The sequence below is a fragment of the Lagopus leucura genome, unplaced genomic scaffold (assembly GCF_019238085.1).
Source record: "Lagopus leucura isolate 7727_CA_CO unplaced genomic scaffold, USGS_WTPT01 Super-Scaffold_760, whole genome shotgun sequence".
Classification (NCBI taxonomy): Eukaryota; Metazoa; Chordata; class Aves; order Galliformes; family Phasianidae; genus Lagopus; species Lagopus leucura.
This window is the reverse complement of record NW_024962257.1, coordinates 5,909,093-5,934,860: the sequence shown is the minus strand read 5'-3', so window position 1 is coordinate 5,934,860 and position 25,768 is coordinate 5,909,093. Positions and strand designations below refer to the sequence as shown.

At 48.6% G+C, this 25,768-nt stretch overlaps 3 protein-coding genes across 3 annotated transcripts; 1 reads left to right on the top strand and 2 right to left on the bottom strand.

Moving 5' to 3' along the window:
* The first annotated feature begins 102 nt into the window (after positions 1–102).
* On the top strand, positions 103–14,977 carry LOC122176152 (mesothelin-like). The gene is made up of 23 exons (XM_042864463.1): positions 103–386; positions 532–611; positions 2,969–3,009; positions 3,562–3,583; positions 3,683–3,710; positions 4,270–4,441; positions 4,748–4,963; positions 5,071–5,241; positions 6,146–6,292; positions 6,438–6,487; positions 7,293–7,413; positions 7,699–7,784; positions 8,433–8,562; positions 8,694–8,884; positions 9,573–9,663; positions 9,852–9,963; positions 10,208–10,389; positions 11,121–11,267; positions 11,461–11,594; positions 12,118–12,245; positions 12,819–12,913; positions 13,488–13,677; positions 14,323–14,977. The coding sequence occupies exons 2-23, from the start codon at positions 575–577 to the stop codon at positions 14,415–14,417; spliced, it is 2,586 nt and encodes an 861-aa protein (XP_042720397.1). The 5' UTR covers positions 103–386; positions 532–574; the 3' UTR covers positions 14,418–14,977.
* Positions 14,978–15,682: 705 nt separating this feature from the next.
* LOC122176380 (mesothelin-like protein) lies at positions 15,683–20,849 on the bottom strand. The gene is made up of 12 exons (XM_042864853.1): positions 20,825–20,849; positions 20,493–20,524; positions 20,144–20,193; positions 19,621–19,770; positions 19,462–19,552; positions 19,007–19,366; positions 18,727–18,882; positions 18,400–18,533; positions 18,054–18,184; positions 17,809–17,903; positions 16,614–17,526; positions 15,683–15,934 (listed from the first exon to the last, which is right to left on the bottom strand). The coding sequence occupies exons 1-12, from the start codon at positions 20,847–20,849 to the stop codon at positions 15,852–15,854; spliced, it is 2,220 nt and encodes a 739-aa protein (XP_042720787.1). The 3' UTR covers positions 15,683–15,851.
* Positions 20,850–23,378: 2,529 nt separating this feature from the next.
* Positions 23,379–25,612, bottom strand: RPUSD1 (RNA pseudouridine synthase domain containing 1). Its single transcript, XM_042864410.1, has 5 exons — positions 25,368–25,612; positions 25,166–25,289; positions 24,978–25,080; positions 24,807–24,908; positions 23,379–24,575 (listed from the first exon to the last, which is right to left on the bottom strand). Exons 1-5 carry the CDS (start codon positions 25,610–25,612, stop codon positions 24,175–24,177), a joined length of 975 nt encoding a protein of 324 aa, XP_042720344.1. The 3' UTR covers positions 23,379–24,174.
* Positions 25,613–25,768: the final 156 nt, after the last annotated feature.

Sequence of the window (25,768 nt, the reverse complement as noted above, 5' to 3'; positions counted from 1 at the left end):
ACAAAAAACCACACTTTTGTTTGCACTGTTAAACGTTTGCATCTTTAAGGACTTACAGGTGTGTCTGGTGCTCCAAATCCATCCTGTAATTTCAGATGTAATTTTGAGAAGCCAGAGACACACCCTGGTTTGCTCAGTGAAAAGCAGCCCTCTACGATCAGGGAGCCGCACAGTGAGGACCCAGTGACTGGTGGTTGGGAGGCGATTGCCACATTTAACCATCTGGGCAGGTTGTGCAAGCTGCTGTCTTCCTCTGCGGAGCAGAGCCCACCACCAACTTCAAGGCGTTGATAGCAGTGAGTCTAGCTTCACTAACTGAATTCTCCTTACTAGATCAGGCTGAGCATACCCTCAAGTAGCTTCACGTGCTTTGGATCCAGTTTCAGGTAGGCTTTGTGAAGGTTGTTGATGTGTGTAAATTAGCTCAGCAAGCAGTTATTTGAATGAACGCTTTTTAACTTTCCTACCCAGGTTTGGTTTTTTTACAACTAAGTATTATTCGTTTCTGCTTTTTTTCTTGGCTGAAATAAGGTGATTCCTTGTGGGCACAGGCACTCTGAAGACCACTGCAGAAATGCCACCTTTGCAACTTGGCTTCCTCCTTGTGCTCAGTGAGTATTGCTGCGTGGGGAAGGGTGTCCTGGAAGCTGTGGTTGGGGTAACCCTCAAAAGGGAAGACTGTGTTGAAATACCACCAGATGCTACTGTGGTGGTTGTTTGCAGTCCTCAGCCTTTGGTTCGTTACTGAGTGAACTGGTTTATTACTGAATCCTTGAGCCAAAATATATTAATTTCTGTAATGAACAGAGCAGAAGGACAGAAGTGGAATTAATTTTCCCGTCCCGTCATTGCGGAGCTGTCTGCTGATGGCTTCTTCTGTTGGGATATGCAGAAGGCACTTATTTACAAAATAGCCTTAGCTGGTTCTGTTTGTATTCCCCTTCTTCCCCTCCTCCTGCTTTTTGGTGCTGAGGGATTCCAAAGCAGTCTTTGTTACTTTCCCAAAGTGTCGGCGCTTTGTTCTCTCTTCCTTGTCAGATTTGGGATCACCTTTGTAACGAGTTCAGTGATGATAAAACATGGACTTGTAACATTACAAACAAGCTAATGAGATGCCAGCTGGGGAGCAGCTGCATAAAGAGACTGTCATTTTCTCTGTGGTGGGTTTGGTTATCAGTATTAAGGAAGGAAAACAAATAAACAGATTGCTTTTTTTTCTTTATTTCATTAATGACGCGCTTGTTGCTGTTCAAAACTGATCAGTATTGTGGAAACTGATGAAAATCTGATTTTCCAATTTTATGTTGATATCCTGTACAAGGAGTGAAGTTTGTTCAGCAGAATTGTATAGGTTTCTTGGAAGAATTAATGTCTCTTAATGCAATGGTGAGATGAGGCATCTTTTATCACAGAGCAAGGATGGTTGTGATAGTGAGTTGAGTTTCTCCTGTAGGATCAGAGAGGCCCCCCACCTTCCTCCTTTTCCACATGGGTCTCTGAACGCTGCTCTTCCAGTTCAATGGGATTATTGCCATGCTTCAAGATAAACGTGTACAAGGACTTACCAAGATTGGGGCAAAGGGCTTGGCTGTGTATTTCCAAGGTCCAAACCAGAGAGGAGGAGGAAGTGATTATTATGGATAGAAACAGTCTTGGCTTTGTCTATAAGCAGGGAAGCAATGGCCTTTGGCTCTCAACTCGTGGTTGTGGTCCTGGTAACTCTTTCAGGACTTTGCCTAAGAGTAAAGCTAATGTGTGGTAGGGTTAGAGGAAAGCACTCTGTTTGGCCAGCTATGGTTATCGTTTGTTTGCCTGTTGGTTAGTGACAGTTCTCCATTAATTAAATGATTTAAAAAGGTGTAGCAGCTAGTAATCCAAAGAGCTGTTACACTGATTAGGGACTCCTCTCATCCATCCCTACAAGCTATTTTACATCTGGACACACCATGAGAAAACACACCAATAGAACCAACTCTGCTTCAGTTGTGCCTGTCAGCCTGCCAGCATCACCTCAGGTGCCTCAAATCATTGAATCATTGTCTTCTCCCTGCCTCTCATTTCATGTAGCATTTCTTGCATTTATTCATTCTGCCCTGTCACATGGGATTTCCCCATCTTCCCCCCTCTTTTTTTTTCTGTGTTGTTAAGATGCTGAGCTTGGCAGGTTTCTTGTTCTTTACAATAGTAATGCCAGGGAGAATTGAGTCTGTGTATGCTGTTTTGGTTTCCTAAGCTTGCATTTCACCATATTTCCAACTTCCTGGTATCAGCTGGAGAAAAGCAAGTTGACATTAAGAAGAGTGCGAAAGTTGAGAAAAACAAAGTGTAGAGCAGTGGAGAACTTGCATGGACCTGCCAAGAGCCAACGGTGACAGGCTGATGTAATTTAGTAAATCCCTGCCAAGCTCTCAGACAAGGCTGAAGTGATGGCTGTCATACAGTGGCACGGCCTGCATTGTGTGCAGTTCTGCAGCATAGGATGGTTTTAATCCACTCAAGGATTTAGCTGGAGGTGTGTGAAATACAATGCAGGCTTGGCTACAATTGATGTTTCAATGTGGATGCTGTAAGAAGCAGGAAGAAGCTGCAAAGCTGGGACCATCAGGGATGCGTAAGCATGCTGGGTCAGGCCTCCTGGGCTGATCTCTTACCTTGATCTTGTCCTGGCACAAGAGAGATATTGGAGAGAAGGAGCATTCCAGGAGTATTTTCTGCCCCTTTCCCTCCCCTTTCTTCTTTGGGAGGAAAAAGACTTTGAGTAGATCAAGGAGCACCTCATGCCTGCCTGTCAGACAGCTGTCACAAAGTCAGAACAAGGGGAAGGTCTGACAGTTGGTTCTGTGAAATGCTGTGTCAGAATGATGTAGAGAGATGACTGATGTTTGGGATCTGCTAAGCCAGATGGGAATTGTGAGAATGAACCTCTGTCCTGAGTGTGCTGCTAAAATCACATCACATTGTCTTCCAGGTTGGCTGGGAGCTGACGCAGCTCCTGCTGGGACATATCTGGTAAGACAAACACTGAGTTTGAAATATGTCTTTGCTTGCAAAGTGTGTCTGGGTTAGTGGTCAGCGTGATTCCTCCTGGTAGCAATGATTCCTCCTGGTGCAATGATGAAAATCAGTTGCCACAAACCAATGCCTGTGCGTTATGATGTGGGCCAACTGGCTAACTGTCCCTCAGTTATGGGTGTACTGGGTGGGGATGGCTTCTCCAGGTCTTTGCAGTGCACACATGTCACCAGGCAGTGCAAGGAGGGTGACACCCACTGGTCACACTCAGATCCTTGGAGTAGCCCATCCCATTGCTTCTAATGCCTGAGTGACTTTCTGGCTCTTTAGAGTACAGAGCCAATACTGATCTCAATTTTGCAGATGGCAGTTCCCAACCATAGCAGGGGAGGAGGCCTGAGTGTAGATATTTGTGTGTTTCAAGCCAGATTCAAGTATGAATTGGTTGTATGTACATGCTTCTCTGTATGAAATGATCACAAATAAGACCGTACTACCATTGTAACTGCAGAATATGGTTCTCTCTTTTCTCTCATTCTCCTTACTCAGTGCTCCAGCCCCGCTCTCAATGGTGAGTTTCTTACCAAGTAATTTCCCTTGGATTCAAATGTGGTTCTGTATACATATTCCTGTCACAGTTCCTTTTTCTCTCTTTTTTTTGGGAAAACAGAAACTGCTGTGTGTGCTTCAGTGAGAAGGTATGTAGGCCATCAGTAAATGACCTTGGTGACGTTTCCTTTGGAAGTGCACTTCTGTTCTTTTGGGGATGTTGCTTTGGGTGGCAGGCAGCCTCTGAAACCAGAGGTAGCACCTCTCTCCCTGCAGAGGTCTAGGGATGCTTTTGGGCAAGGGAGGGTTTTGCTCTGGTTTTGCTCTGTTGAATAGTGAAGAGAAAATGGGACTCTGTGTCTGTGCAGGACAAAGAAGAGCAGGTTAAATCCCTGGTGTGTCAGACAGCCAGTCTGTCATGGGCAGGATTTACTGCTCCAAGGATCCTTGTGTTGATGCTGAGCTGGTACTGGGGGCCTGGGATGAAAATGATGCTTCAAGCCTTGCTTTCATTTGATTTCCACCTAAGGGTAATCAGTTTGCAAGTACCTTCTTCCTGTGCCAGCAAATAATTCTTATCATTTGAGTTGTTTGTTTGCCCTTCTGCATTGTTACTTGGGCTGTGCGAGCATCCTTTGGAAAAAGAAGAAAGATCAGAATCACTGCCTATCAGATTGTCAACCTCTCTTCCTGGTGTCCCACCCGCAGTCTCCCAGACAGATTTGTTTGCTACCTGAGCCCCTCTGCAGTGAGCAACCTGAGCAGGGATGATTCTTTGAGCTTGGCCCAGAGGATCAGTAACAGCTGCACCTTGAACACAACGCTCGGAAGAATAAAGGGAAATGGTGCTCCCTCATCCCTGACAACAGAGGAACTGCAGGTAATCTGCCCAGCCCTGTGACTCAGTTCTTCATTCAACTAGGCGATGTTTCTGATGATTGAAGGTTCAGCTCTCATGCCTCCTTCCGTGTGCAGTCCTAGAACCCATCTTGCTGTTTTTTTGTGTTGTCTGGCTCATGCTTTATGATAGGCAAAGTCTTAATGGTAGAAGTCCATGAACAGGCTTAATCACACAAATTTGGGGCAGAAAATCTAGCCATGTAAGGCATCCAAAGGCTGTAGAATCCAATAGGCACACATCATTACTCTTCTGACTTTCTTTTCTGAATCTGTGGGATTTTTACAGGTTGTATCTTCTTTGGTGAGGAATGTTGAGCGTTTCACTCCTGCTGTGCTGCGGGTGTTGGGCCAGATTGCTGTTGGGCTGTCTGTGTCTGACATAGAAAATAAGATCAGTGGGGAAGACCTGGAAGCATCGATTCCTACCCTGGGTAAAGTTCGTGGCTGGAATGCTGACCAGTCCAGTGCTATTATCAACAAACTGCTCAACTCTGGCTATCAGGTATAAAAGATGAAATCCACCAATGCACCTTAGACCTAGCATAGCTAGTTGTAAGCAAGTGCTATTTAGTCTTTCATGTACTCATGCCTGCATGTATTATCTTTCAGATTTCTTCTGGACAGAGCCTGGCAAAGCTAGGGAGCTTGGTGGCTGGCCTCAACAGCAGCACGCTTCGAAGCCTGCCTCCAGAAGTGATCTTGGAAGCCATTAAGTTGCCTGAGTTTGTTCAGCAAATAGCAGCCCTGCCCTCTCCTCTGAAAAGGATATTTGTGGAAAAGGTGAAATTGCTTTTCTCTCTATGGATGTCATAAATTAGTGAAGCTCCAGTGACTCACAACCAAGAACACTGGTTACCCGGGGCCAGGCACTGACACATACCTGCGCACACAGACAAGATTCCCTCTGGGCTGTTTGTCATTGCTAACCAGAGCATGCAACAGGACAGGCATTCCCAATCCCCATCACGGTGCCAGCGTGGATGTCCTTGGCTGCCAGCCAGCATGCTCTGATGAGCCTCTTAGGGCTTGGGGCAGAAGAGACAGTTTTCTGGGGGACGCACATGGAAACTACTCGCCACTGACGTGATAAGAAGCTGCCAAGAAAATGTTATTGTCATTGTTTGAAATTAGAATGTGTGAGAAGTGAGGGCTCATCTTAGAAAAGGCCCCTTCTAGGGTAAATTAATCCCCTAGCAATGCATTGTGTCATTTCCCCTGCGTGACTGTAGGACGTGAACACCTTTCCTCGCTTTTCCTGGCCGTTATTTTAACCTTGCAGCATCTGAGTTTGTTATTATTCATCTTACCTTCTACAAGAAAACTGCTGGCATGTTCAGCACCACAGGCCCTGCACATAGCATATGTTGGGGCAGTGGGATGGTCATGGCTCTGGGTGATGTGTGAGGGAAATAACACCTCCTTCACCACAGGACTGCTCTGCAGCTTCCCTTCGAGAGTTGAGGTACTGCTTGGGTTGGCAGGGAGGAGTGTTCCTCCTTTCTGGCCTGTTAAGGATTTTTAGAGCATCAAGCCAAGAGCTGGGAAACTGATGGAAACAGAACCATTCCCTCTCACTGGGGCCTTGGGTATTAGTCTCATGCTAGTCTGATGTATATGTTGAATGGGAAATAATTTGTAACGTTAGATTTTTTACAAGTACTATTTAGTTTTGTTGTTGTTTCAGATTTCCTCCAGTGTAAGCAACCCGGCTGACCTAGTTAAACTTATCCCTGGTGCTCTGGCCAGTTACATTCCAAAATCATTGCTTATTTTTGAGGATGAGAAGCTCAGCATTGAGGATCTCAACAGTAAAATGTGGACTCGAGACCAGGTAACATTCTAGCAGCTTGTATTGCCCTCACTGTCACTCTTGGACACTGCAGAGCTATGAGTCCACTCTTAAAGTCTGCCTGAAAATACAAGTAGTGATGTGGAAGAGCGTAATTAACTACTGACCATCTGGCTTTGCTCCACAGGCTGCCATGTTTTTCAGAGATGTGATAAGGACAGAGCCTGACTTCAGCAGGTAGTGTTTTTCTGCTCTCCTTGTGTTTTCCATGTTTGCTTGGCTCGTGTTATCCCTGTTTCTTTTATCATGCATGACTGATCTTTTTTAATCTATAACAAGAGACAGGAAAATACCATGCAGACAACAAGCATGCAGTGCCAAGGTGTACCATGGTGTCACAATACACCTGTGAGCCAGACTTCCTTTCTAAAACAATACTGCTGGCTCAGACTGCAGTTGGGAACCTTGCTTCTTGGCAAAGCATTTCTAATCAGACAACCTGTCAGTCTTATGTGGTGCTATTCCAAGAATTACATTTAGTGAGACTGACGTGTCTTTTGTCAGTTCTTGTATCTGAGATGAAAAATGATGAAAGCCTTCACACGTACCTGGAAGAACAATAGATCTGACATGTCATGCTGCTTTCACAGTGTCAGTTTTTCCATATAGAAGGACTTCTTCCTGAGCTCCCCCAGGTCGTGAGACTGCTGTGATGAGGATCTGTGTGAGACTGTTTCAGTTTTGATATGTGTCATACACAGAAAGCACATCTGATCTTGTGCTTCAGTACAGCAGTATTGCTTGGGGTGGAGAATTTGTCCCTGCAATTCTACTTCCAGCAAAATCTCTAGACTATATCTGTGTAAGCAGCGATGGCTTCTTGATCTCCCACAAAAGTCAAGACTAGCGATGTTGTGTTGATGAAGTTTTGAGAGTGTTAAGCTTTGAGGTGGGGGAAGGTTTGTGCTTATACTCAGGGGGTCATCACTGGCTTTTCTCCTGAAATCCTTGCCCCTCTGATTTGCTTTCTGTAAACATTCAGGCTTTCCCAGTCAGTCCTTCATGGCTACACGTGTGCAGTTGCCAATGAAATGGAACCAGAGAGAGTTCAGGAGCTGGCCAAAGTCATGAAGAGGAAGAATGTCAAGCTAGGAGCAGACCAGGTCAGTTCCTGTGTTCCCAAATGGTGTTTGGTATTGCAGTGGAGATACTAATTAGGATTGTTTAGCAAGAACAAAAGATCTTCAGCTTAAAGGACTGGAACAAATATAAGTGGGTCTCAGGTGCCCAGTTTTGAATTTTTCCAAAGGCTTCTCAGGGCTGATTTATCCCTTTTTCTTTCTCCCTTTGGGGCAAAGTAAAATCTTTTTTTTCTTTCTTTCTTTTTTTTTTCCCCTATCGTTTTATACTGTTTTCCTTTTCTGCTACAAACTCTGGTGTGCTTTCAGCTGAGTTGCTTAGCGAAGATGGTGATGCTGCGTGGGATTCCCAAGGACTTGGATAGCTATCCTAAAGACCTGTTGCTATTTTTAAGGTATATGTGCTATCATTTTTCATGTTGTTGCTTTAGTCCTGAATGAGAAGAAGAGGCATGACTTTATAAGCCAGCTAGTAGGGACTAATTCATGTTTGACATATATTTCTGATTTGTTCAAGCATTCTTACAGAAAAAAAGATTGCAGAAAGCTTTTGAAAGAGCTTTGATGCCTTTCAGATTTAACTATCCATTGTATTACAGTAAATATACATTGTATATTTACTGTAATTGTATAATTGTATAATACATTGTATTATAGTAAAACAGTATGAAGCTCTTCTTAGTTATTTCTGTCTTGATGTGAAACTACTGTGGGCTTTTGGTACTTTTTAGCCTTTTTGAGGGTGATTTTCTCTTACAGTGTCAGATGAAACAGACAGTAGAGTAGATTTCTTTGTTCTGGTAGCTTATCCACTGTGGTTCTGTATCCAAATCCTGAATCATTTTAAGCCGAGTCTTACGAAGGAGCCCTTAAAGTGAAACTGAGTTTTTGAAAAATGTGGATTGTGGTCTTTAGGAAGAAGAACTGCATAGAATTTAGACTGTGGGTATGGAAAACATTATATTAAACAGAGTATATGTTGAACAGCCTTGAACCTGACCGTCTGTATCATTCAGCAGAACTCACAGTGTTTGTCTTCCTAGCCCTTCAGACTATGCAGCAACAGGAAGCTGTAAGCAGTACTTTGCTAATGTTGGGAAAGCAAGTCTTGATCTTCTGCAAAGAGAGTCGTCAGAGCGCAAACAGCTGCTGCTGGAAGCTTTAGCGTGCTTGGTATGTGGGCAAGGGAGAGCTCTGCTCAAGGCTGGGGAGAGTTTGGGGATGTCAGCTGTCAGAAGGAGCAAAAATGCTCTTGCACAGTGGGATCCAGTTCTACTTAATCTCTCTGTCTTGTGTTACTCCAGAAAATTCCAGGCACACGAGTAAACAAGGAAAATGCAAAGATTCTGGGTCATCTGGTCTGTGACCTGGGTGAAGAATACATTAGAAGTTCTGCTGGGACTTTGTTGAAGGAATTAAGCCAGTGTGAATCTTTCCTGCCTGATCAAGAGGAGGCTATTAAGAGTGTGATCAGCAGTGGCAACACTACGTTTGGGTATGGATTTTTGCTGATGCTCAGAAGAAAATAAAAACTCTTGTCGTGTTGAGACCTAAGTGAACTGCAGCTGACCAACTTGATCATACACTTGAATAATTCACTGCTTTTGAATTTCACATTGTTTCATTTGAATGTCTTTCAATGCATAAGTTTGGCTGGAATTCTACTGAAAAATATATAGTTGTTTCTGTCTCACCTGCTGTAGTTACAGAAGCCTTTTCTCTGGTCTGTTTTTCATTACCCAAACTTCTCTGAGGTGGTGCTGATGAGCACAGAAGAGCTCTAGATGTTCATCAGATTCTGACTTCCAGAAAACGTTCTGCTTCTATCTCTCAAACTGCCAGATGCAGATGATAAATCCCTGGCTATACCTAAGAGACGTTGTCCAGAAAGGCAAATTACTTTTCCTTCCTGTGTCAAATGCTCAAAGGTCTTGGCACTGAATTGGCAATTGGTTTTCACACTTAAAAAAAAGTGTTTGTTAAATGCCATTTTCCCATACAGCTGCCCCAGTGTTACTAACAGTTGCTTCTGATCCACTGGAATAAAGTTTTCTGTGATAGAAAGTGATTGAGAAGTTTTCTTAACTTACTATGTTACGTGGACATAATAGACACAATGCTGGCATCTTTCGTGTTGTTTTCCTTTCTTTCTGGAAACTGATCCCATCGATGTCTGTCTGCAGGCCTCCTCAAGTGTGGTCAGCATCTACCTTGAATGAGCTCACAGGGTTGATTCCTGTATTGGATCACAGCATCTGGCAGAAGGTCCCCAAGGTGGGTTACTCGAGTTCAGGCATTTAGAAATCTGCCTTTGGCTGACCAAAGAAAGGTCTCCAGGCTTATAGCAGAAGTCTTCTGCCCACAGTATTTCAGCAATTATGTTTCTGTGTGAGTAGCAACCTAATGCATTGATGATATGCTTAATGCTGCAGAATCTCCCTGATGGAGTATTTTCTTTGCAGAATGTTCTAACTTTTTGGCTGAAGAACTCTGCACGTGATTCACGTCTGTCAAGGGCACAGCTGGCCACCATTGTTGAAGAACTCTTGCCTTCTAGGCAGAAGCGTGATGTTGGTATGGGAGCTTTCTCTGATCCATAATGGCAGCATTCCTCTTGTATCAGGATTGATCTCAGTGCTTGTGGGCCTCCTTGAATATGTCTGAGTTAAGCTGTGAAACACTTGGTGGTGGATTGCCCAGGAGGAGGGTGGAATGATGGCATACTTGTCTGTCTCCAGAGTTGGAGCACTCAGAGCTTGAAGAAAAATGATTTAATGCTGGGCAGTAGTGTTTGTGTATTTAATACTTCCTTCAACAGGTTGCCCAGATGACCTGAGGATAACAGAGACGGCTCTTAATGAGCTGATGCCTATTTACTATACACCTGAGGAGCTGCGTGCTTGCCTAAAGAATGTCTCTGCAAAGAATTACTTCGCTCAGATGCTGGACTACCCCTTCAGTCAGGAGCAATTGGTTGTGCTGAAGGAGAAGCTGGATGAGGTAACGTCAGGCTGATGAATGCCAAATTATCTACTGATGAGATTGCTCAGGGACTTGTTCAGTTGAGTTTCAGTGTCTCTGAGGACTGAAACTCCACCATCTCTCTGTGTTCCTCTTCCAATATCTGACCACTTGTACTGTGAAAATATATTTTAATACCTAATCGGGATTTTAATTGCATCTTGGCCCTTATCCTTTCACTGTGCATCTCTGAGAAGAGTGTGGTTCCATCCTCCCTATAGTCTCCCAGAAGGTAAAGACAGTAATAAAATCCTCTTCTAGCCTTGTCTTGTTCAGATTGAAAAACCCAATTCCCTCAGCCCCACTACCCCACTTCCTATGTTGTGCCTCCAGCCCTTCAGGGAACCCAACACTGTAGTACTTAGATGAGGTCTCACAGGAGCCAAATAGAGGGGGATAATCACTTGGCTTGACCTGCAGACTGTGCTGCTTCTTGGGTAGCCCAGTGTTTGGTTAGCCTTCACCACTGTAAGGCATTCTGCTGCTCCAGGTGCTCACTGAATCAATTCACATTGCTGCAGGTTTTCTTTCCTCACTGAAGCCTGCTTCCCTCAGCTTTCATGTAGAAAAATGACAGATGCACACATTATATCTCGCTGGCTTTTGTTTTCATTCCTTGCAGAGACCTTTATGGCTTTTCCATATTAATCTTGCAGAGAACACAGGCACGACAACAAGTGTTCATAGCAATTCCAACTATCTTTCCACAGACATATCCTGATGGATATCCTGACAGCCTGCTCCCCAAACTGGACCGCTTTGCTTCTTTACTCACCGTGAAGGATTTTAGCAAATGGAAGATAACTTCAGCTGACACGCTGGCTGCCTTGCTAGAGCTTGACCTCCAAAATGAACAGGTGGGGATTTCCTGGTTTGGGAGCTGCTGGTTTGGGACCAGCTTAGTGGCTTCTTAAGATAATTGGCCCATCCTCGAGGTCCAAACAAGTAGATTTAAAATGATTTGGTTTAATTTTGTAATTATCACATTTGTTTTTCTTTTAAAGATGAAACCATGAATGAAGCTAACTTTTGAAAAAAATGTCTTTCTAGGCTGCTGCTGTGATCAGTCGATACGTTGCCTTGGGAAACCCCTTGAATGCCACTGCACTGAATGCAATTAATACAAAATACTTGTGCACTCTGAATGCGACCTTGCTGAATATGATAGACCCCAACAGCCTGAAGTGAGTCAACATTGCAATGCTCTCAGCTTCTTGTAGAAGCACATTCCCATCAGCAAGGGCAGTTTACTTTCTCTCCATGCAGTAAAAGGAATTCTAAGGAGCAACTCAGTGCACGTTCTCTGCCCAGGCTTAAAAGCCTGTTGTTCTCCACTCTGCCAGATCTGCAATCGAATTCTTTTTACTGCACCTCGGGTGACAACCAGTATGGTCTGCATGCATGCCTGCTTTTGTCTGGAGGCAAAACAGTTGATTCTGAAGGACTGCTAAGTAAAATTAATTACATAACTACATCTTTGCAAACACACAGTTAGCATTGCACCATCACAGCCATTGTAACTGAGAAAACACATCATTTTCAGCAGGCAACTGAGACGTTATTTTCTTCATTGAGCTTCTCTACATACGTCATCTGTCTAATGGGAAGAATTTGGGATTTATTCAAGTTGAAACTAATAAGAACTTTTATTTTCCTAAATCATCATCATTATCTTTTTTTTTTCTTTTTTTTTTTTCTTTTTTTCAGACTGGCATCCCTGAATCCTTCAGCCTGTTCACAGCTTACAAAAGACATCCTGTATGCTAAAGCAAAACGTGCTTTCTCAGACCGGCACTACTTACGTGACTACTATATGCTTATTGAGCCTTACCTAGGTATGTAAAACAACAGTCTGTACAGGGAAAGAGGAACAAACACTGTCTTAGGATCTGGGAATCTTCAAAGCTGAGCAGTTAGAAGTTCTGGAAGGTTAGCATCTTTTTCCAACTTGTAGATGACATAAAATATTCTTGGAAGAATCTGTACCTGACTTAAAATTCCCCTAAGTGACTGTCTAACTATCACAGGAATATTCAGACTCGGGGTTTCTGGGTTGGGCAAGATCTGCTAAGTGCCTTGGAAATCCAGCTGCCAATGCCTAGTGCTTATCTCATAGGCATTTCCCATGTCACAAAACATGGATTTTCCCTGTTAACCCAAGAATTCATTCACAGCCTCAGTGAACCTCTTCTTGCCCATTCCATCTGGCCGTTGATGCAGATTGGTTTGATGGCCAACATCATAAAACCCTGCAGCTAAAGGAACTATTTTTTTTTTTTTTTTTTGCATTTGAAATTCACTCTGTTAGCAGTCCAGGCCTACCAAGTTTATGCTCCAACCTATACAGATACACAACACTGCTCATTTGTGTGAGGGCATTGAGTAAAACTTTCTCTTTTTGGTCACAGGAGGTGCTCCTGGTGAGGATATCAGAGCTCTGAGGAAGGACAACGTGAACATGAATGTTAGTACATTGGTGAATTTGAGAAGAGATGCTTTGATGGTAAGCTGAATGCTGACGCTGTTCAGCTCCTCGTGTTTCTGCCCTACGAGGTGGTTGTTTCTGGTCATGTTGTCCATTGCTGTAAATCAAGAGTTGCTCCATCAAATTCACAGTGATGGCTGACTAATGGAAAGCAGCAAACCAACCTGAAACTTCCCTAGAAGTTTAATTTGGAGTTATCCATGGGTGCCTACCCAGTCTTACTGGGGAATTTCTTTAGAACAAGCACTCATAGTGGTAGTAGGAGGTTTCCACTAGGCTACAGTGCAAACCTTCTAACAGGAGTGTTAGCAGTAATATTACTGGTTTTGGAAGAAAGCTTTGTGACCAGAGCAGGGACTGGGGACCCTACATGGGTCAAGGAGACGTCATGGTAAGACAACAGAAATTGGTTTTGAGGAATCACTGTGTTTATTACCCAAACCTAAGGTAAGATTTGTTCCAACTGGAGCCTCTCACCGCAAGTTTGTTGTTCTGAATGCTTCTGCTAACAGAAACCTCATCAGATCCTTGACTAGAGGGGGTATGGTCATTCCTGCATTTACATCAGTAACTCGTGTTTGATTTCTCCTAGAGCCTGACACCTGCTGAGGTTAAGGACCTGCTGGGGATAAATCTGCCTGATCTGTCAAGTTGGAGGAACGTGTCTCCCATCAAGGAATGGGCCCAAAGACAGAAGCAAACAGAACTGGATAAACTGGGCGTTGGGCTCACCGGGGGAACACAAGAAGGCTATATAAACATCGTCACGCCCAAGTTTCAGCGTATGTAGTGTGTTAGGGCTTCTGATTTTTGTGCTTTAAGTACTTATTCTTTGGGTTACTGTAAGGAGAATAATTGCCTTGTGGAAGTGAGGTAATTTTGTTGGCCTATAAAGAGAACTGAGCACACCAAGTTCTCAGCCATGCTTGTGCCAAGGCCTTAGAAAGTCCTGCTACCTGTTCATGTGTCTGAGAGGAGAGACTGTTGGTCTGGGCTATTGCAGATCTCTTTCACTGGCATTTGCTGCTGCCTATCCACACAGCCCCTTTAAAATGCATTGGGTAGTGCTCACCTGCACCCTTCACTTCCCAGCATGGAGAGGCAGCAAATCCAGTTCTGCAGAGGAACCTTAAGCCTTGCAGCAATTTCTAAGTCCAAGATGAGGAGCAGTCCTGTAATCTCACTGAAAGCATCCATGTTAGCTGAGCATCTCAACTGAATGAGCACTTCCACAGCACCCTGAAGTACTGTGTGTCGGATTTGGGCTTTGACTTGATGATTTGATTAGGGATAGCTGGGTATTGATTAGAGAGCCCTTGCCAAAAATCCAGAGATCTTCCCTGGATGTGGCACAACAGGATCTTTTCCCCATGGAAGAATGGTTCAATTGTTGATTTCTTTGTACTGATGCCCCTTTTTTCTTCTAGCACCGTCCTCAGCCCCTCTTGGTACCAAGGCCATGATGCTCCACCTCCTGCCTGCTCTGCTTCTCAGTTTCCTGATGATGTCAATCTTACGTTGAAAATCTTCCCTTGAATACAGCACGATGAGGTGGACCGGTGTGTTACCTGCTCAGAGCCTGCTGGGGACTGCCAGGCCAGGGGTGAAGGGTGCTCACTGCAAGCAGGCAGCTGCTGCATGGCTCTGTGCTCGTTGCTAGGTACTTTTCTTTTTCAAATCAATAGAAAAAAATTAGTGTTCTATTGGAACTGCAGCTTTTGGACAATTCAGAGCAGGATCTCTTTTTGCCTTTTGTACAAACCAAGCCAAGGTAATGTACATCCCTTTTACTTCAATGCAACTGCAACACAACAGCTTTCAGTATTTTACTGTGCAACCGTGGTGGGTTTAGGGGTGAGCAGATCTGCTGTTCTGCATGTTACTGATTGCATTTCTCAGAACCTGATCTCTTGGTGCTGCCAGGCCCTCTGAATGGGAATAAAGCTTTCCAGCTGGTTCTAAAGAAATTGTGGAGCTAAGTAAAAATGCCAGAAGCAAAATGGGAACTGCTGTTGTCTTCATTCACTGCCTGCACTGCAGTGGCTGTGGGTACTAGATCAAATTAAATGGCTAGAAACCTCAGACATGCCTGCTAGTTTTCTTCGGTGTTGACTACTCCAACCTAAGGGCTGAAGCTGTTCTCAGCTTCCTTATGAGAACAATATAAGAGCTTTGTGTAGGACTTTCAACATATTTTTTTGCTTCTTTACTGGATACGGGACTATAGGGATTTCTGTCCAAGAAAAGCCTTAATGTGAGAAGAGGATAGAAGGAAGTCAAGGCAAAGGAAGGGGAATCTATCAAGATTTGTTAGCCAGAAAAACTCCAAAGCACTAAATGTATCCAAGAACATGCTTGATTAAGAAAAAAATAGTTGATTGTTTTATTACATATAATTGCAACAGTAATCAAGATAAACTACCTTCAATTTGTCTTCCTAACTAGGCTTAGTGTAGTTTGAACAAATGTTGATGACAAGTTCATGAAGCAAATTAAATGCACTTTAGTGGATTTCTGGCTGAGTTTTCAGGCTGAGTTTCTGGGCTGTGTTCCACCTCTTGCAGGGGCCAGCAGTTCGAGTCCCTGAGTTTTCCCACTGTTTTTTTTAACTGTGAGATTGCTTAGAAGCAAAACAGCACCCAGTGTGAATAAAGCTGGTAGAACTGTGCCCACTGTCAGCATTAAAATAGTGCTGGATCATCCAATATGAACTGATAATTGTATAGAGCAGCTAGCTAGTGAAGTACCTGCTGGGCTGCTTTGGGATGGAAAATCATCTGTCCTCATTTCACTTTCCAGATTCAAAACAAAATGAGCTTTCCTTGCTGGAATCAAAAGGACAAACTCTTCTCCTTCCCTGGGTTTCTACTTTTCAGGCAGAAATTTGCCAGCATCATTTTGCAGGATGATGAATGTGAGAGGAGGGATTTGGGAGCGCGGTGCTGGAGGTGCAGTGTCAGAGAAGCCCTTGCAGCAGGGATATTCCCATGGCTGTGGTCAGTATGTGGAGTAAGCATGAGGACACCCTGGATCCTGAGCCTGGAGAACAGAGATGAGAAAGGATTGAGTTATCCACACAAACAGCACATGTGTGCACTTGGGGCAGGAGAGTTGCTTTGGGGTTTGGATGCCCTGGGGGTCTGTGTGTGTGTGTGACATCGGCCAGACCCTGCACCTTCAGGCACTGCTCTGCATCCTGTCTACAAAAATCGCCTTGTATCACAGTCGGGAGAACTGAGTCTGCTCTTATTTTTTCTAGTGCAGAAGTAAACCTGAGTCAGTAAAGGTATGAGTGCAGCTCTGCTGGGATACAGGACTATAGACTTCAGGGCTTTCACTATTCAAAAGCAGTATGTGCAGTTAAAATATGGAACTCTTAAGTCCTTTGTGAAAAACAGTGCAGCACACTGACATTGATGGGTTTACTCCAGCTTTTTTGCAGAGTGGATGAGAGCTGCTGTGCACTCAAAGTGTGATGAGGCGCCGTAAGCTATAGCTTGCAACATTTGCAGGATCTGAAGGCAGCATGCTGCAGAACAGCTGTTGTCAGGCCCTGTGCAGGTACAGTGCTACCTGACACGTTGTAACTACCTGGGGTTTCTTGTGCATAGCATGCCACTATTGAATGTAGCCAGGAAAAAAGCAGATCAGCTGCTACTTGTTGGTGAGACTTTTCCCCCATGTTGGCCCCTCAGCCTTTCCCAGTTCCCAACCTTACCAGATTCAGGTTGCAGATTAATGTATCCACCAGGTGGAGGTCTGGGTGTCTCTGGCACATCTACTGGTGCTTTCTTGGTGATCTCTCTGCTGGAGGTGGTGGAAGAGGGGTTGAGAGGTGCTGGAGGAGCACCAGTCTTGCAAATGATTGCTGTAGGCTTGCTCGTTGAAGAGCTGATACTTTGGGTGGAGGCAGTGATGTTGTTAAGTGGGGTGATGGGCTTGTGGGAGAGGGGATTCATTTCTGTGGCTGTGGTGGCAGCAGGCACAGAGGTGGGCTTTGGGACAAGGGCACAGGGGGAGCTCGGGGTGGTGGTGTTACAGGGGGCAGGAGCTGGACCGGTGGTACCTCCCAGTGCTGGGGACACCGGTGGGGTCCCAGTGCTGTGGATGGTGCCTGTGGGATTGGGAACATCAGTGCTGGTGGTGGCACTGTGTGTGACAGCTGGGGGTGGGACAGAGCTGGGAGAGGTGGCCCTGGGGCTGACAGCAGTGAGGATGGTGGTGAGGAGGGTGGCAGCAGGGGATTTGGAGGTGGTGGGTTGGTGGATGAAGCATGGGGTGATGGAGCTGGGGACTGGGGTGGAGGTGATGGTGGTGACAGCAGTGCTGGGCTGGGCGGGGTATGGGAAGGTTGGGCTTGCAGCATTTGGGGTGGGGGCCTCGGGGCTGGTGTTTGGATTAGTGGGGTGGCTGCTGGTGGCTATAGGGGTGGGGGCAGCAGTGAGAGGGGAAGGGGTGGTTGTGGGGGGAGGCTCCTGCATCCCCCCTTGCAGGCCGATTCCCAGGATTTGGTCCAGTTCCTGTTGGGACTGTTTCTTGACCCAGCACATCACAGCAGTCTGATTTTCAGCTCCCTTCAGTTGTTGGATATTTGCCCCCAGCAAATTTTTGACATCCAGAACGCTGAGTTTCTGCAATGCACATATGACAGCTTTGGTCAGGCTCATAGCTGACACTGCCTGAAAATGCTTTTTTAAAGGGTATGCAGAACAAGTAATAACTTATGAAAGAAAATTTTAAAAGGTTAGAAGTAGAGATTTGGTGATCTGATGACACTGAAGCCTTGAACCCACAGCTCAGCTCTCAACTTAGAATGATAGAATGGCATGGGTTGCAAGGGACCACAAAGATCACCTAGTTCAAACCCCCCTGCCATGGGAATAACAGCGACACACAGCACAGCAGGAACATACCTGCAGTTCATTGGGATTTAGGGCAATAAAGGTGTCAATGTCCATGTTGACGCCATTTTCAGCCAAGTCCTTCAGGTCTTCTGCTGGAGCTCCACCTTGAAGAAAGCACCCAGGGCACCTGAACTCATGTGAACACTTCCAACACTGAGAGAAGGGCTTTGCTGACTGTTGGATGGTTCTTGACTATGGCCAGCCTTCCAGCCAAGGAAGACATCTCTACAGAAAGTGAAGGCTGAAGCACCTACCCAGATATGGCCGCATCTGGAGGTAATACACTTTGGTGCCAGCCTGGCTGGCAAAGGCCTGTTGGGCTTTGCTGTAGAATTGGTCCTTTTTGTTTTGAGAGCAGGAAGAAATGTCCAGTACTCCAGCGCTCCTGAGGGAAGGGAGATTTGGAGGTCAGAGCAGGGGGTGCCACCCAAAGCCCTTCCAATGGCCAAGGGGATGTGTGATTTATCCCCCACCCATGTCACTGGCGGCCCAGAGTGGGACACAACCATTGCAGAGCCAGGTGGACTTGCTATCCCCTGCTCTCTTCCCACGACCCAGGCATCCTGCAGGATGGATGAGCATCCCTATAGAGTGCTTTACCCAATTGCTTCTGGAGGTATTTTCTCAATCTGCTCCTCGTTCAGGTCACACAGGAAAATCCCACCAATTTGCTGAAGCAAGGGCCCTGTTAGGTTGCCCCCCAACTCCAGGAACCTTGCGATCAGCTGCTGCTTCTGGAAAACACAGTTCATGCATTGCGTGCTTCGAGAAGAGGAAAATGTATTTGGCAGAAACGCACTACAAAACCCCTGTGCCTTGGGCTCCAGGAGATGGGGGGGTGAGCTCCCACAGGAGCTGGGCACAGACATGAGCGCAGAGCAGCCCTCGTTTGGGCTCTCCTGCATCTGTCCCTGTGCCCCTTGGTACCTGGGCGCTGCTCCATTTGCCATCTGAGGGGTTGAGCAGGGCGCAGAGTGTGTCTGCTGAGGTCACCTGCCACTGGCTGAGCTCCTGCACTGTGTAGAGGCGGGACAGCGGCCCCAGCCTCCGGAGCTGGGCATCTGGCATCCCCGTGGGGTACACCTGCACTCAGCAAAGAGGGGTGGGGAAGGCAGGGATGCTTGTGGTGTCTATATTAAAGTAAGAATTGACTTCCCCATCCCAAGTAGTTGCACCGCTGCTCGTGCCCTGTGAACCAACCCCTTACCTCCTGTAGCCTTTTTTTCAGCACCCAGAGATACTCGGTGGTGAGTGGCTGCTCCAGCACATGTTCTAGGTCTGTTTGCAGAATGCTGTCGCTCAGGCAGAGGTAGAACTGCTCGGGGCTTTCATAGTCGAGGAGCAGGATGCTCTCAGAGAGCACACGGGTGGTGATGGGCTCCTGCATGCAGCCTGCAGGCGGGGAGGGTGCATTTGGGGCTGGCATCTCTTGGTCTGCGCTCCGCTTTGGCCGGGGGTGTGATGCTGCTGCCATGGCTGTCAGCAGGGTCAGGGACTGCTGCCGCTGCTCCCATCCCTGGGTGCTGTAGGTGGCTGCGATGCTCCTGGCAAATGCCTCCCGTGCTGCCTGCCAGGGAGGGCAGAGGAATCTGAGTTCCTCAGGATGCTGGGCCCCATGCCTGTGGGCTGGCCCGACATATGGGCCATTTAGGGTTGGCTCACCTTATCCACCAAGCTCAGCGTGGTCTGGTTCAAAGCCAGTGCAAGTGGCCCCAAATGTTGCAGAGTCTCCAAATCCCAGCCTGAAGGATGTCTGCAAAAAGCACAGCTCAGCATTCTGAAGGGAACACCTCCCCTCCTGCCCACCGCTGGGCTCCTTACCCATATACTGTACTGCCCCTGAGGAGCACAGCATTGACAGCATCCTGCTGGGCACCCGTCAGCATGGGGCAGAGTTTCAGGTGCTCCAGGATACTGGGGTGCAAAGCAATGATGGTGCCTGGTTCCATGGTGCACACCAGCACCCCGAGGCTGTGACAAAGGAGGTGGATGACAAAGAGATGGGTGACAAATGGAGCATGGCAGAACGCAGGCACGAATGTGCCCTAGGGCAGTGGCAATGCCCTGGGCTTAGAGTAAGACAGAAGCTAGTGGAGCCCAGATTTAGAGTCCAGAATCTCCCATTGTATCTGTGCCAGCCCCATAAAAAGAGAATTTTTGTTTTGTTTGTGCTACAACAGAAGAGGATAAGGCTGAAACCCAACCTGCCACCAGAACTGGCTGCGCCAGGCTCTAAATCTTCCCCAGCCCAGTGCCAGTCACAGAGCCCATGATGCACATGGGAAGAAACACAACGCCCAAAGCAAACAACACTTCTGCACCCTGTGCTGGGGTCGACACTCACTCAGCATATGGCTCTGTGGCAGCGAGGATGGCACCGAGGAGGAGAGCGGCCTGGGAGGAATTATGGAATCATAGAATCATTCAGACCTCTTGCATCCCAAGCCCAATCCCAACCCATCCCACCATGCCCACCAACCCACGTCCCTCAGTGCCACTTCTCCATGGTTCTGGAGCACCTCCAGGGATGGTGACCCCACCACTCCCCTGGGCAGCAGTGCCAGTGCCCAACTGTTCTTTCAGAGATGAAATTGTCCCTGATATGCAGTAAAGGAGAGCAGGTGGACATCAGCCCCAAACCCTGCTTAAAGCCCTGTTGGTTTGGAGCCATTTATCAATGCTCAGTGACTCACCAATGCTGCCTGCATGAGGGCAACAGGAAATCCTGCAACAAAATGAAATGGTGTTGTGAAAAGTTCAGCAGTGTGCATACAGGGGCTGTGCTGGAGCAGCTCCAGCTTTCAGCCTGGGGAAGTTTTCTTTGTCAATTGAATAACATTTGGTAAATGCTGTGTGAAGAGCGGAGAGCGGAGTTTTTAACCACCCTGCAGCCCAACCTGGACACCATGGAGATGAGCTTAGAAGGAGAGCAGTGATGCCCCAGAGCTGGAAGAAGTGTGTGTGCCCATTCCCAGCACAGTGTCAGCTGTGGGCTGGGAACAGGTCTGGGGGCAGAGGGACTCACGGAGGGTAGGGGCTGCCCACACCATGCTGCCTGTGCTGGGAGTCTGGTGCTGGGTGCCTCCTTGTGCTGCTGGAGCTGGAGCTGAGCCTGGTGCTGCCCACGCAGGTTGCTGAGTCCTGCAGAGCAGAGGACAGGCTTCACTCCATGCCCATTGATAACGTGGGCTCTGTGATGAGTTCTCTCGCCCTGGGACCCCTCAGATGCACACCAATAGAATGGTGAGCAGTTCCACCAGGGGTGCATCCCCTGTACCCTAACCCCCCTGTTATATACCCCCCTAGCAAATAAATCCTTGCTCCAGAACCCAGATCACCACGATGCAGAACAATTGGGGTCATTGCAAATCATTTCCCCACTAAGTTCCATCCCTTTCCACCATCCCACCCAGCTCTGGCCACCCTCTGCCCATGGCTTTGTCACCTACCTGCACCTGCAGTCGCCTGCAGCCAGGGATGAGCAGAGGGAGCAGAGCAGCACGGCCCTTATCTATGTGGGGTGGGGATGGGGCTGCAGGATGGGGTGTGACGGAAGCAGTTTCTCAACTCTGTTTTGTAAAGCCTCTCTCTCTCTCTTTTTTTTTTTAATGTAAAGGGTCACTTTGAACTTGGAGGCCAGGGAATGACAGCTGCTGGTTCTGCAGCTCCTCATGAGGACAGAGTGCCCCCCAGCCAGTGAGAGCCCTTTGAGTTACCTGGGAATGCATCTCATGGGCAGTCTGTTCCCTTCCTTACGGTTTTGTGAGTGCCTGTTGTGATGCCATCCAGCACATACTGGGAGAGAAAGGATTTAAAAATAAGGAAGGGAGACCAAGGGGACGCAGCACAAATCCAGATGGTGACGATGATGCTGGGAACCCAATGTGTGCTGTGTGCCTTGTGCTGAGCCCTGGCAGGAGAGAGCTGGGGGACAGCAATGTGGGAGCTCTGCCAGTCTCTCGCCCTTGTTCTGGGGTGCCACTGAGGGGTGGCAGCCACAGGCACCCTACTCAGAGCTCACACCCAGCCCCAAAACTGCCTTAGGGTCCATCACAGGAAGTGGCCCCTGGTATTTTCTGGGGGTCCTTTGGATGTTGGTGGCAGTGAGGTGGGGACACTGCATGCCACCCAGCTGTGGGGATGCTCCTGGGCAGCTGCTGTGTAACCCTAAAACCTTCACAGCCTGAAGGATGCACACAAACCCTTTGTTCTTTGTTTTTCCACCCATGCCAACCTCAGCAATGGTGTTAAAATGCCATTAAGAAATGGTGCCTGTCCCTACAGCCACAGGGACATGCAGGGCTGCACTGCTCCCACCCATCCTCATCAGAGAGCTCTGAACTCTGCAGGAATTTGGAGAAAGTTTTCCTCCACCTCTGCTGCTTTGTTTTGGAACAGTCCCAGCCGCTGGCGCTGTCACTGCCCTCTGGCTGACATCAAGGTATGGCTTTGGTGCTGTGCTGTCAGGGGAGGAGAGGGGCTGAGCCCCCCCAAGGCATGCACACAGAGGGGATGGAGTATTGGGTGACATCTGAAGCCCCAACCCTCACCCACCTCATGGCCTCAGGGACTTGGGAGCTCAACCAATGCCAATGTCAAGGGAAGTATGAACAGGGTGGAATCGGGGTAATGGGGATGGAAAATGTCCCCAGGGCAGAACTGCGTAAGAGAGGACCATGAACCCTGTGGGGACACAGCATGGGACAGGTGAGAGGTGACCGAGGTTTGGGGAAGGGCTGCGCTGTGGCATCTGCCCCAGCTGCCCCACAAACCTTCACTACCAGCACGGGGTCACCGATCAGGATGGCTGTGGGATGGATGACCCTGCTGGTTTCAGCTGTGGGGTTTCAGCTGGATAAGGATGAGAGTGTGATGATGACACAACAGGTTGGGTTGGCCGAGTTGGAGTGTGGGGCTGTCTTGCTGGACTGGTTCGGGCTCATTCCTACCAGCCCCAGTCCGTGGCATTGCATTGGCCCCACAGTGACTGGGGCAGCACTGAGAGAAGGAAGAACCACAGAGTAAGAGTATCAGGAAGAGATGGTTTACTATGGCAATGCCCACAAATACACAATAAATAAGGGTTGTTACCAGGGGTACAGAAGACCACGAAACACACAAATACCCAAACATGACCCCTCCCAAGCTTTCACGTGCACAAAGTGGATCTACACAAAATGCAGCGATCGCCGCGTGGAGGTGACGTGGGCAGCGCAGCCCCGTGGGCAATAGCTTTAGGGTTGGCTCCTGCAATATCGCTCAAAGTGCAACACAGTGCGGGATTGTGGGACGCAGTGCTCTGGCTGTGACCATCCCCATGGCACAGTGTCCACACGCTGCCATGGCAGTTGAGGGCACAGTGTCCCCAGCGTGTGGCTGCAGCCACATGCGGATGTTCCTGCACAGATGGGGCGCATCCCAGCTCTGATGCAGCAAATGTCACCCGTAATCTTTCGGCCTTTCGGCACATCCCTGACAGTAATTCTTTGGCAAACACTCAGTGCTGTTAATTTACAGCTTCGGGAGTGCCTGTGGCTGCCTGCACTCCCTGGGCACACCTGGAGGTGGGGATGGGCCCTGGTGGGGAGGAGCCAGCCCTGCTGATCCCCAGAGCCCCTGCCACCCCTGTCTGTCCTCTGATCCATCTCAGCAGAGCTGCCTCCACACCTAGGAAAAAAGGGAGATGCTAGTAAAAGGAGAATCTATTTAAAAAAGCGTGGGGATGCTGGCTGCTTTAAAACAAGGTAAGTACTAAAAATACGTGCATCTCTGGGACCATCAGAACTGCTAAAAGACGAGATTCGTTCCATAGAAATCTGAAAAAAAGCTTTAAAATCTCTTCATACCAATTTGCTCATCTTCAACAAACCTTTAAAAACAAGTAGATGGGTGGCGAGGCTGTGCCGCAGTCCCAGCTCACGGGCAATAAGCAAGGAGGGGTCATCCCACCTCCTGCACTGAGGACTGCGGTGGGATGGAGCAGTGGACACAGAGCCCACAGAGGGCACACTGAGCACCCGAGTGCTGTGGGACTGTGGGTGCATCCAGCACGCTCACGGCACAGCCGCGCTGCCCCGGCACAGGGACGCAAAGCTCCAGGGTCACTCTAAGCTGGTGCGTGGCACACTGACTGCTGCTGTGGCACACAATTAGGAAAGGGGCATCCGGTGGCCAAGTGGGTGATGGGCACGGTAAAAAAAGAAACCGATCCGAATTGCTGCTAAAAACTGCCTAATCCCAGACCCAGAGGTGAGGGAAACCACAACCTATGGAGAGTGTGGATGTGGAGTTAGTGCTGGGCTCTGGGGTAGGCTGCCAGAACCCATCAGACAACTATGGAGCAAAGGGTTGGGAATGCGTGGAAATGGCCGGCGCTCACTCCAGAGCCCACTCAGCCAACCACTGCTCACACTGCACACGCTGCTCCTCCAGCTCCAGGCTCTTGGCTTTGCTCAGTGCCTCCTCTTCTTTGTCCCCAGGCACAGCTTGCTGGCTTTGCCCTATGTCCCCCTTCTGCACTGCCTTGTCCTTCAGCTCCTGGATGGTCTCGTCCAGGCGGCGCACAATGTGCTGCGGCACCCAGTTGCCATCCATGGCTGTGACAAAGGGGTCAGGCGTGCAGACCTCGATGAGCTCCTTGCTGGTGGGGATGCGCAGGTAGTAGGCGTGCAGCATCATGCGGTATGGACCGCTGTCCTTCTTGTGGCTGTACGTAAAGTCCCCCACGATGGCGTGGCCGATGGCACTGCAGTGAACCCGGAGCTGATGGGTGCGCCCTGGGAGGGAGCAGTAACTGGGGCTACAGGGTTTCACCAAATCCCCCCTTGGCATCCCCATGATGGTCCCTCTAATTGGTGTCTCTCCAATTGGAGAACTCAAGTCCATGAGCTCAGCTTCAGTCAGCCCCTCCTGGACTGCTTTGCACCACCAATATCCAGGGCTGCAAGCACAGATCCCACCCTGCGCTATGGACACATGCACCACGTGAGCCCCCCCCAGAGCCCCACCTGTCAGCGGCTGCAGCAGTACTTTGGTCACAGGATCTCCGCTGTAAGACCCGTGCTCGAGCACAATCAGCTCCGACTGACACGGCTTGGGGTTTTCACAGCCTGCAACAAGATCCAGGGGTCAGCCCTGCCCAGCTCCCCGGGTTCAAGCAGGGCGTGCGTGCTGCTCACCCTCTGTCCCCTCAATGCACATCATGTGGGTCATGCCCTCCACTGTGTTCTTGCCGATGGCATAGCGGATCGTCATGTGACTCTGGTCAACGTGACCCCTCACCTACAGGAGACAAAACTGGATTGCAGGGCAAGCCCAGGCTCACTCCCTTCCACACCCCAGCTTGTACGGGTAGCGCTGAGCTCACCAGGGCCAAGTAGGCTTTGGTCACCAGGCGGTCCTTGAAGCACTTGTAGGCGCTTCCTGCCGCCGCTTTGTTGAGCGCGACGCAGAGGGCCCCGCTGGTGGAAAAGTCGAGCTGGTGGCAGAACCTGGAGCAGAGGGACGTGAGGGAGCACCGCGGCCGCTCGGCCACCGATGCACGGCCCGGCCCGCGGCTGGGGGCTCACCTGAAGCCGTAGTATGTGTCGGGGTCTGCCAGCTCGGGGAAGCGGTGCTTCAACTGGCTCTGCAGGGTCAGCGTCTCGTACCACATCTTGCTGTCGATGCGGATGTCCCAGTGCTTGTTCACCACGATGAAGTCAGGGCTCTGGTACAGGATGCAGAGGTTGTCGATGGTGCCCGGCTCCATGGCGAGCGCCCTGCGGGGACAGCGGCGGGGCTGGGGCCGGATGGGCCGGGGCTGACCGCGCATCGCAGCCCCGCATCGCTCGCTCCCGCGGCCCCGCGCAGCCCCCCCGGAGCCCCACGCCCCGGCCCCGCTCCTGGCCCACCTACGGCGCGGCCCCGGCTCCGCCGGGCGGAGCGCAGCGGCCGCAACGCGTCACCTCGGCGCCAGCCGCGGATCGCC

Coding starts and splice junctions, on each gene's coding strand:
- LOC122176152 (XM_042864463.1), top strand. CDS start 575: ATGCCACCTTTGCAACTTGGCTTCCTCCTTGTGCTCA. Junction 4,964..5,070: donor TGCTCAACTCTGGCTATCAG/GTATAAAAGATG, acceptor ATTATCTTTCAG/ATTTCTTCTGGACAGAGCCT. Junction 13,678..14,322: donor CGTCACGCCCAAGTTTCAGC/GTATGTAGTGTG, acceptor TTTTTCTTCTAG/CACCGTCCTCAGCCCCTCTT.
- LOC122176380 (XM_042864853.1), bottom strand. CDS start 20,849: ATGGTGTGGGCAGCCCCTACCCTCC. Junction 17,527..17,808: donor TAAATCCCAATGAACTGCAG/GTATGTTCCTGC, acceptor TGTGCATTGCAG/AAACTCAGCGTTCTGGATGT. Junction 15,935..16,613: donor TAATCTGCAACCTGAATCTG/GTAAGGTTGGGA, acceptor TCTGTTCTCCAG/GCTCAGGATCCAGGGTGTCC.
- RPUSD1 (XM_042864410.1), bottom strand. CDS start 25,612: ATGCGCGGTCAGCCCCGGCCCATCCGGCCCCAGCCCCGCCGCTGTCCC. Junction 24,909..24,977: donor GTGCATTGAGGGGACAGAGG/GTGAGCAGCACG, acceptor ATCTTGTTGCAG/GCTGTGAAAACCCCAAGCCG. Junction 24,576..24,806: donor ACTGCTGCAGCCGCTGACAG/GTGGGGCTCTGG, acceptor GCTCCCTCCCAG/GGCGCACCCATCAGCTCCGG.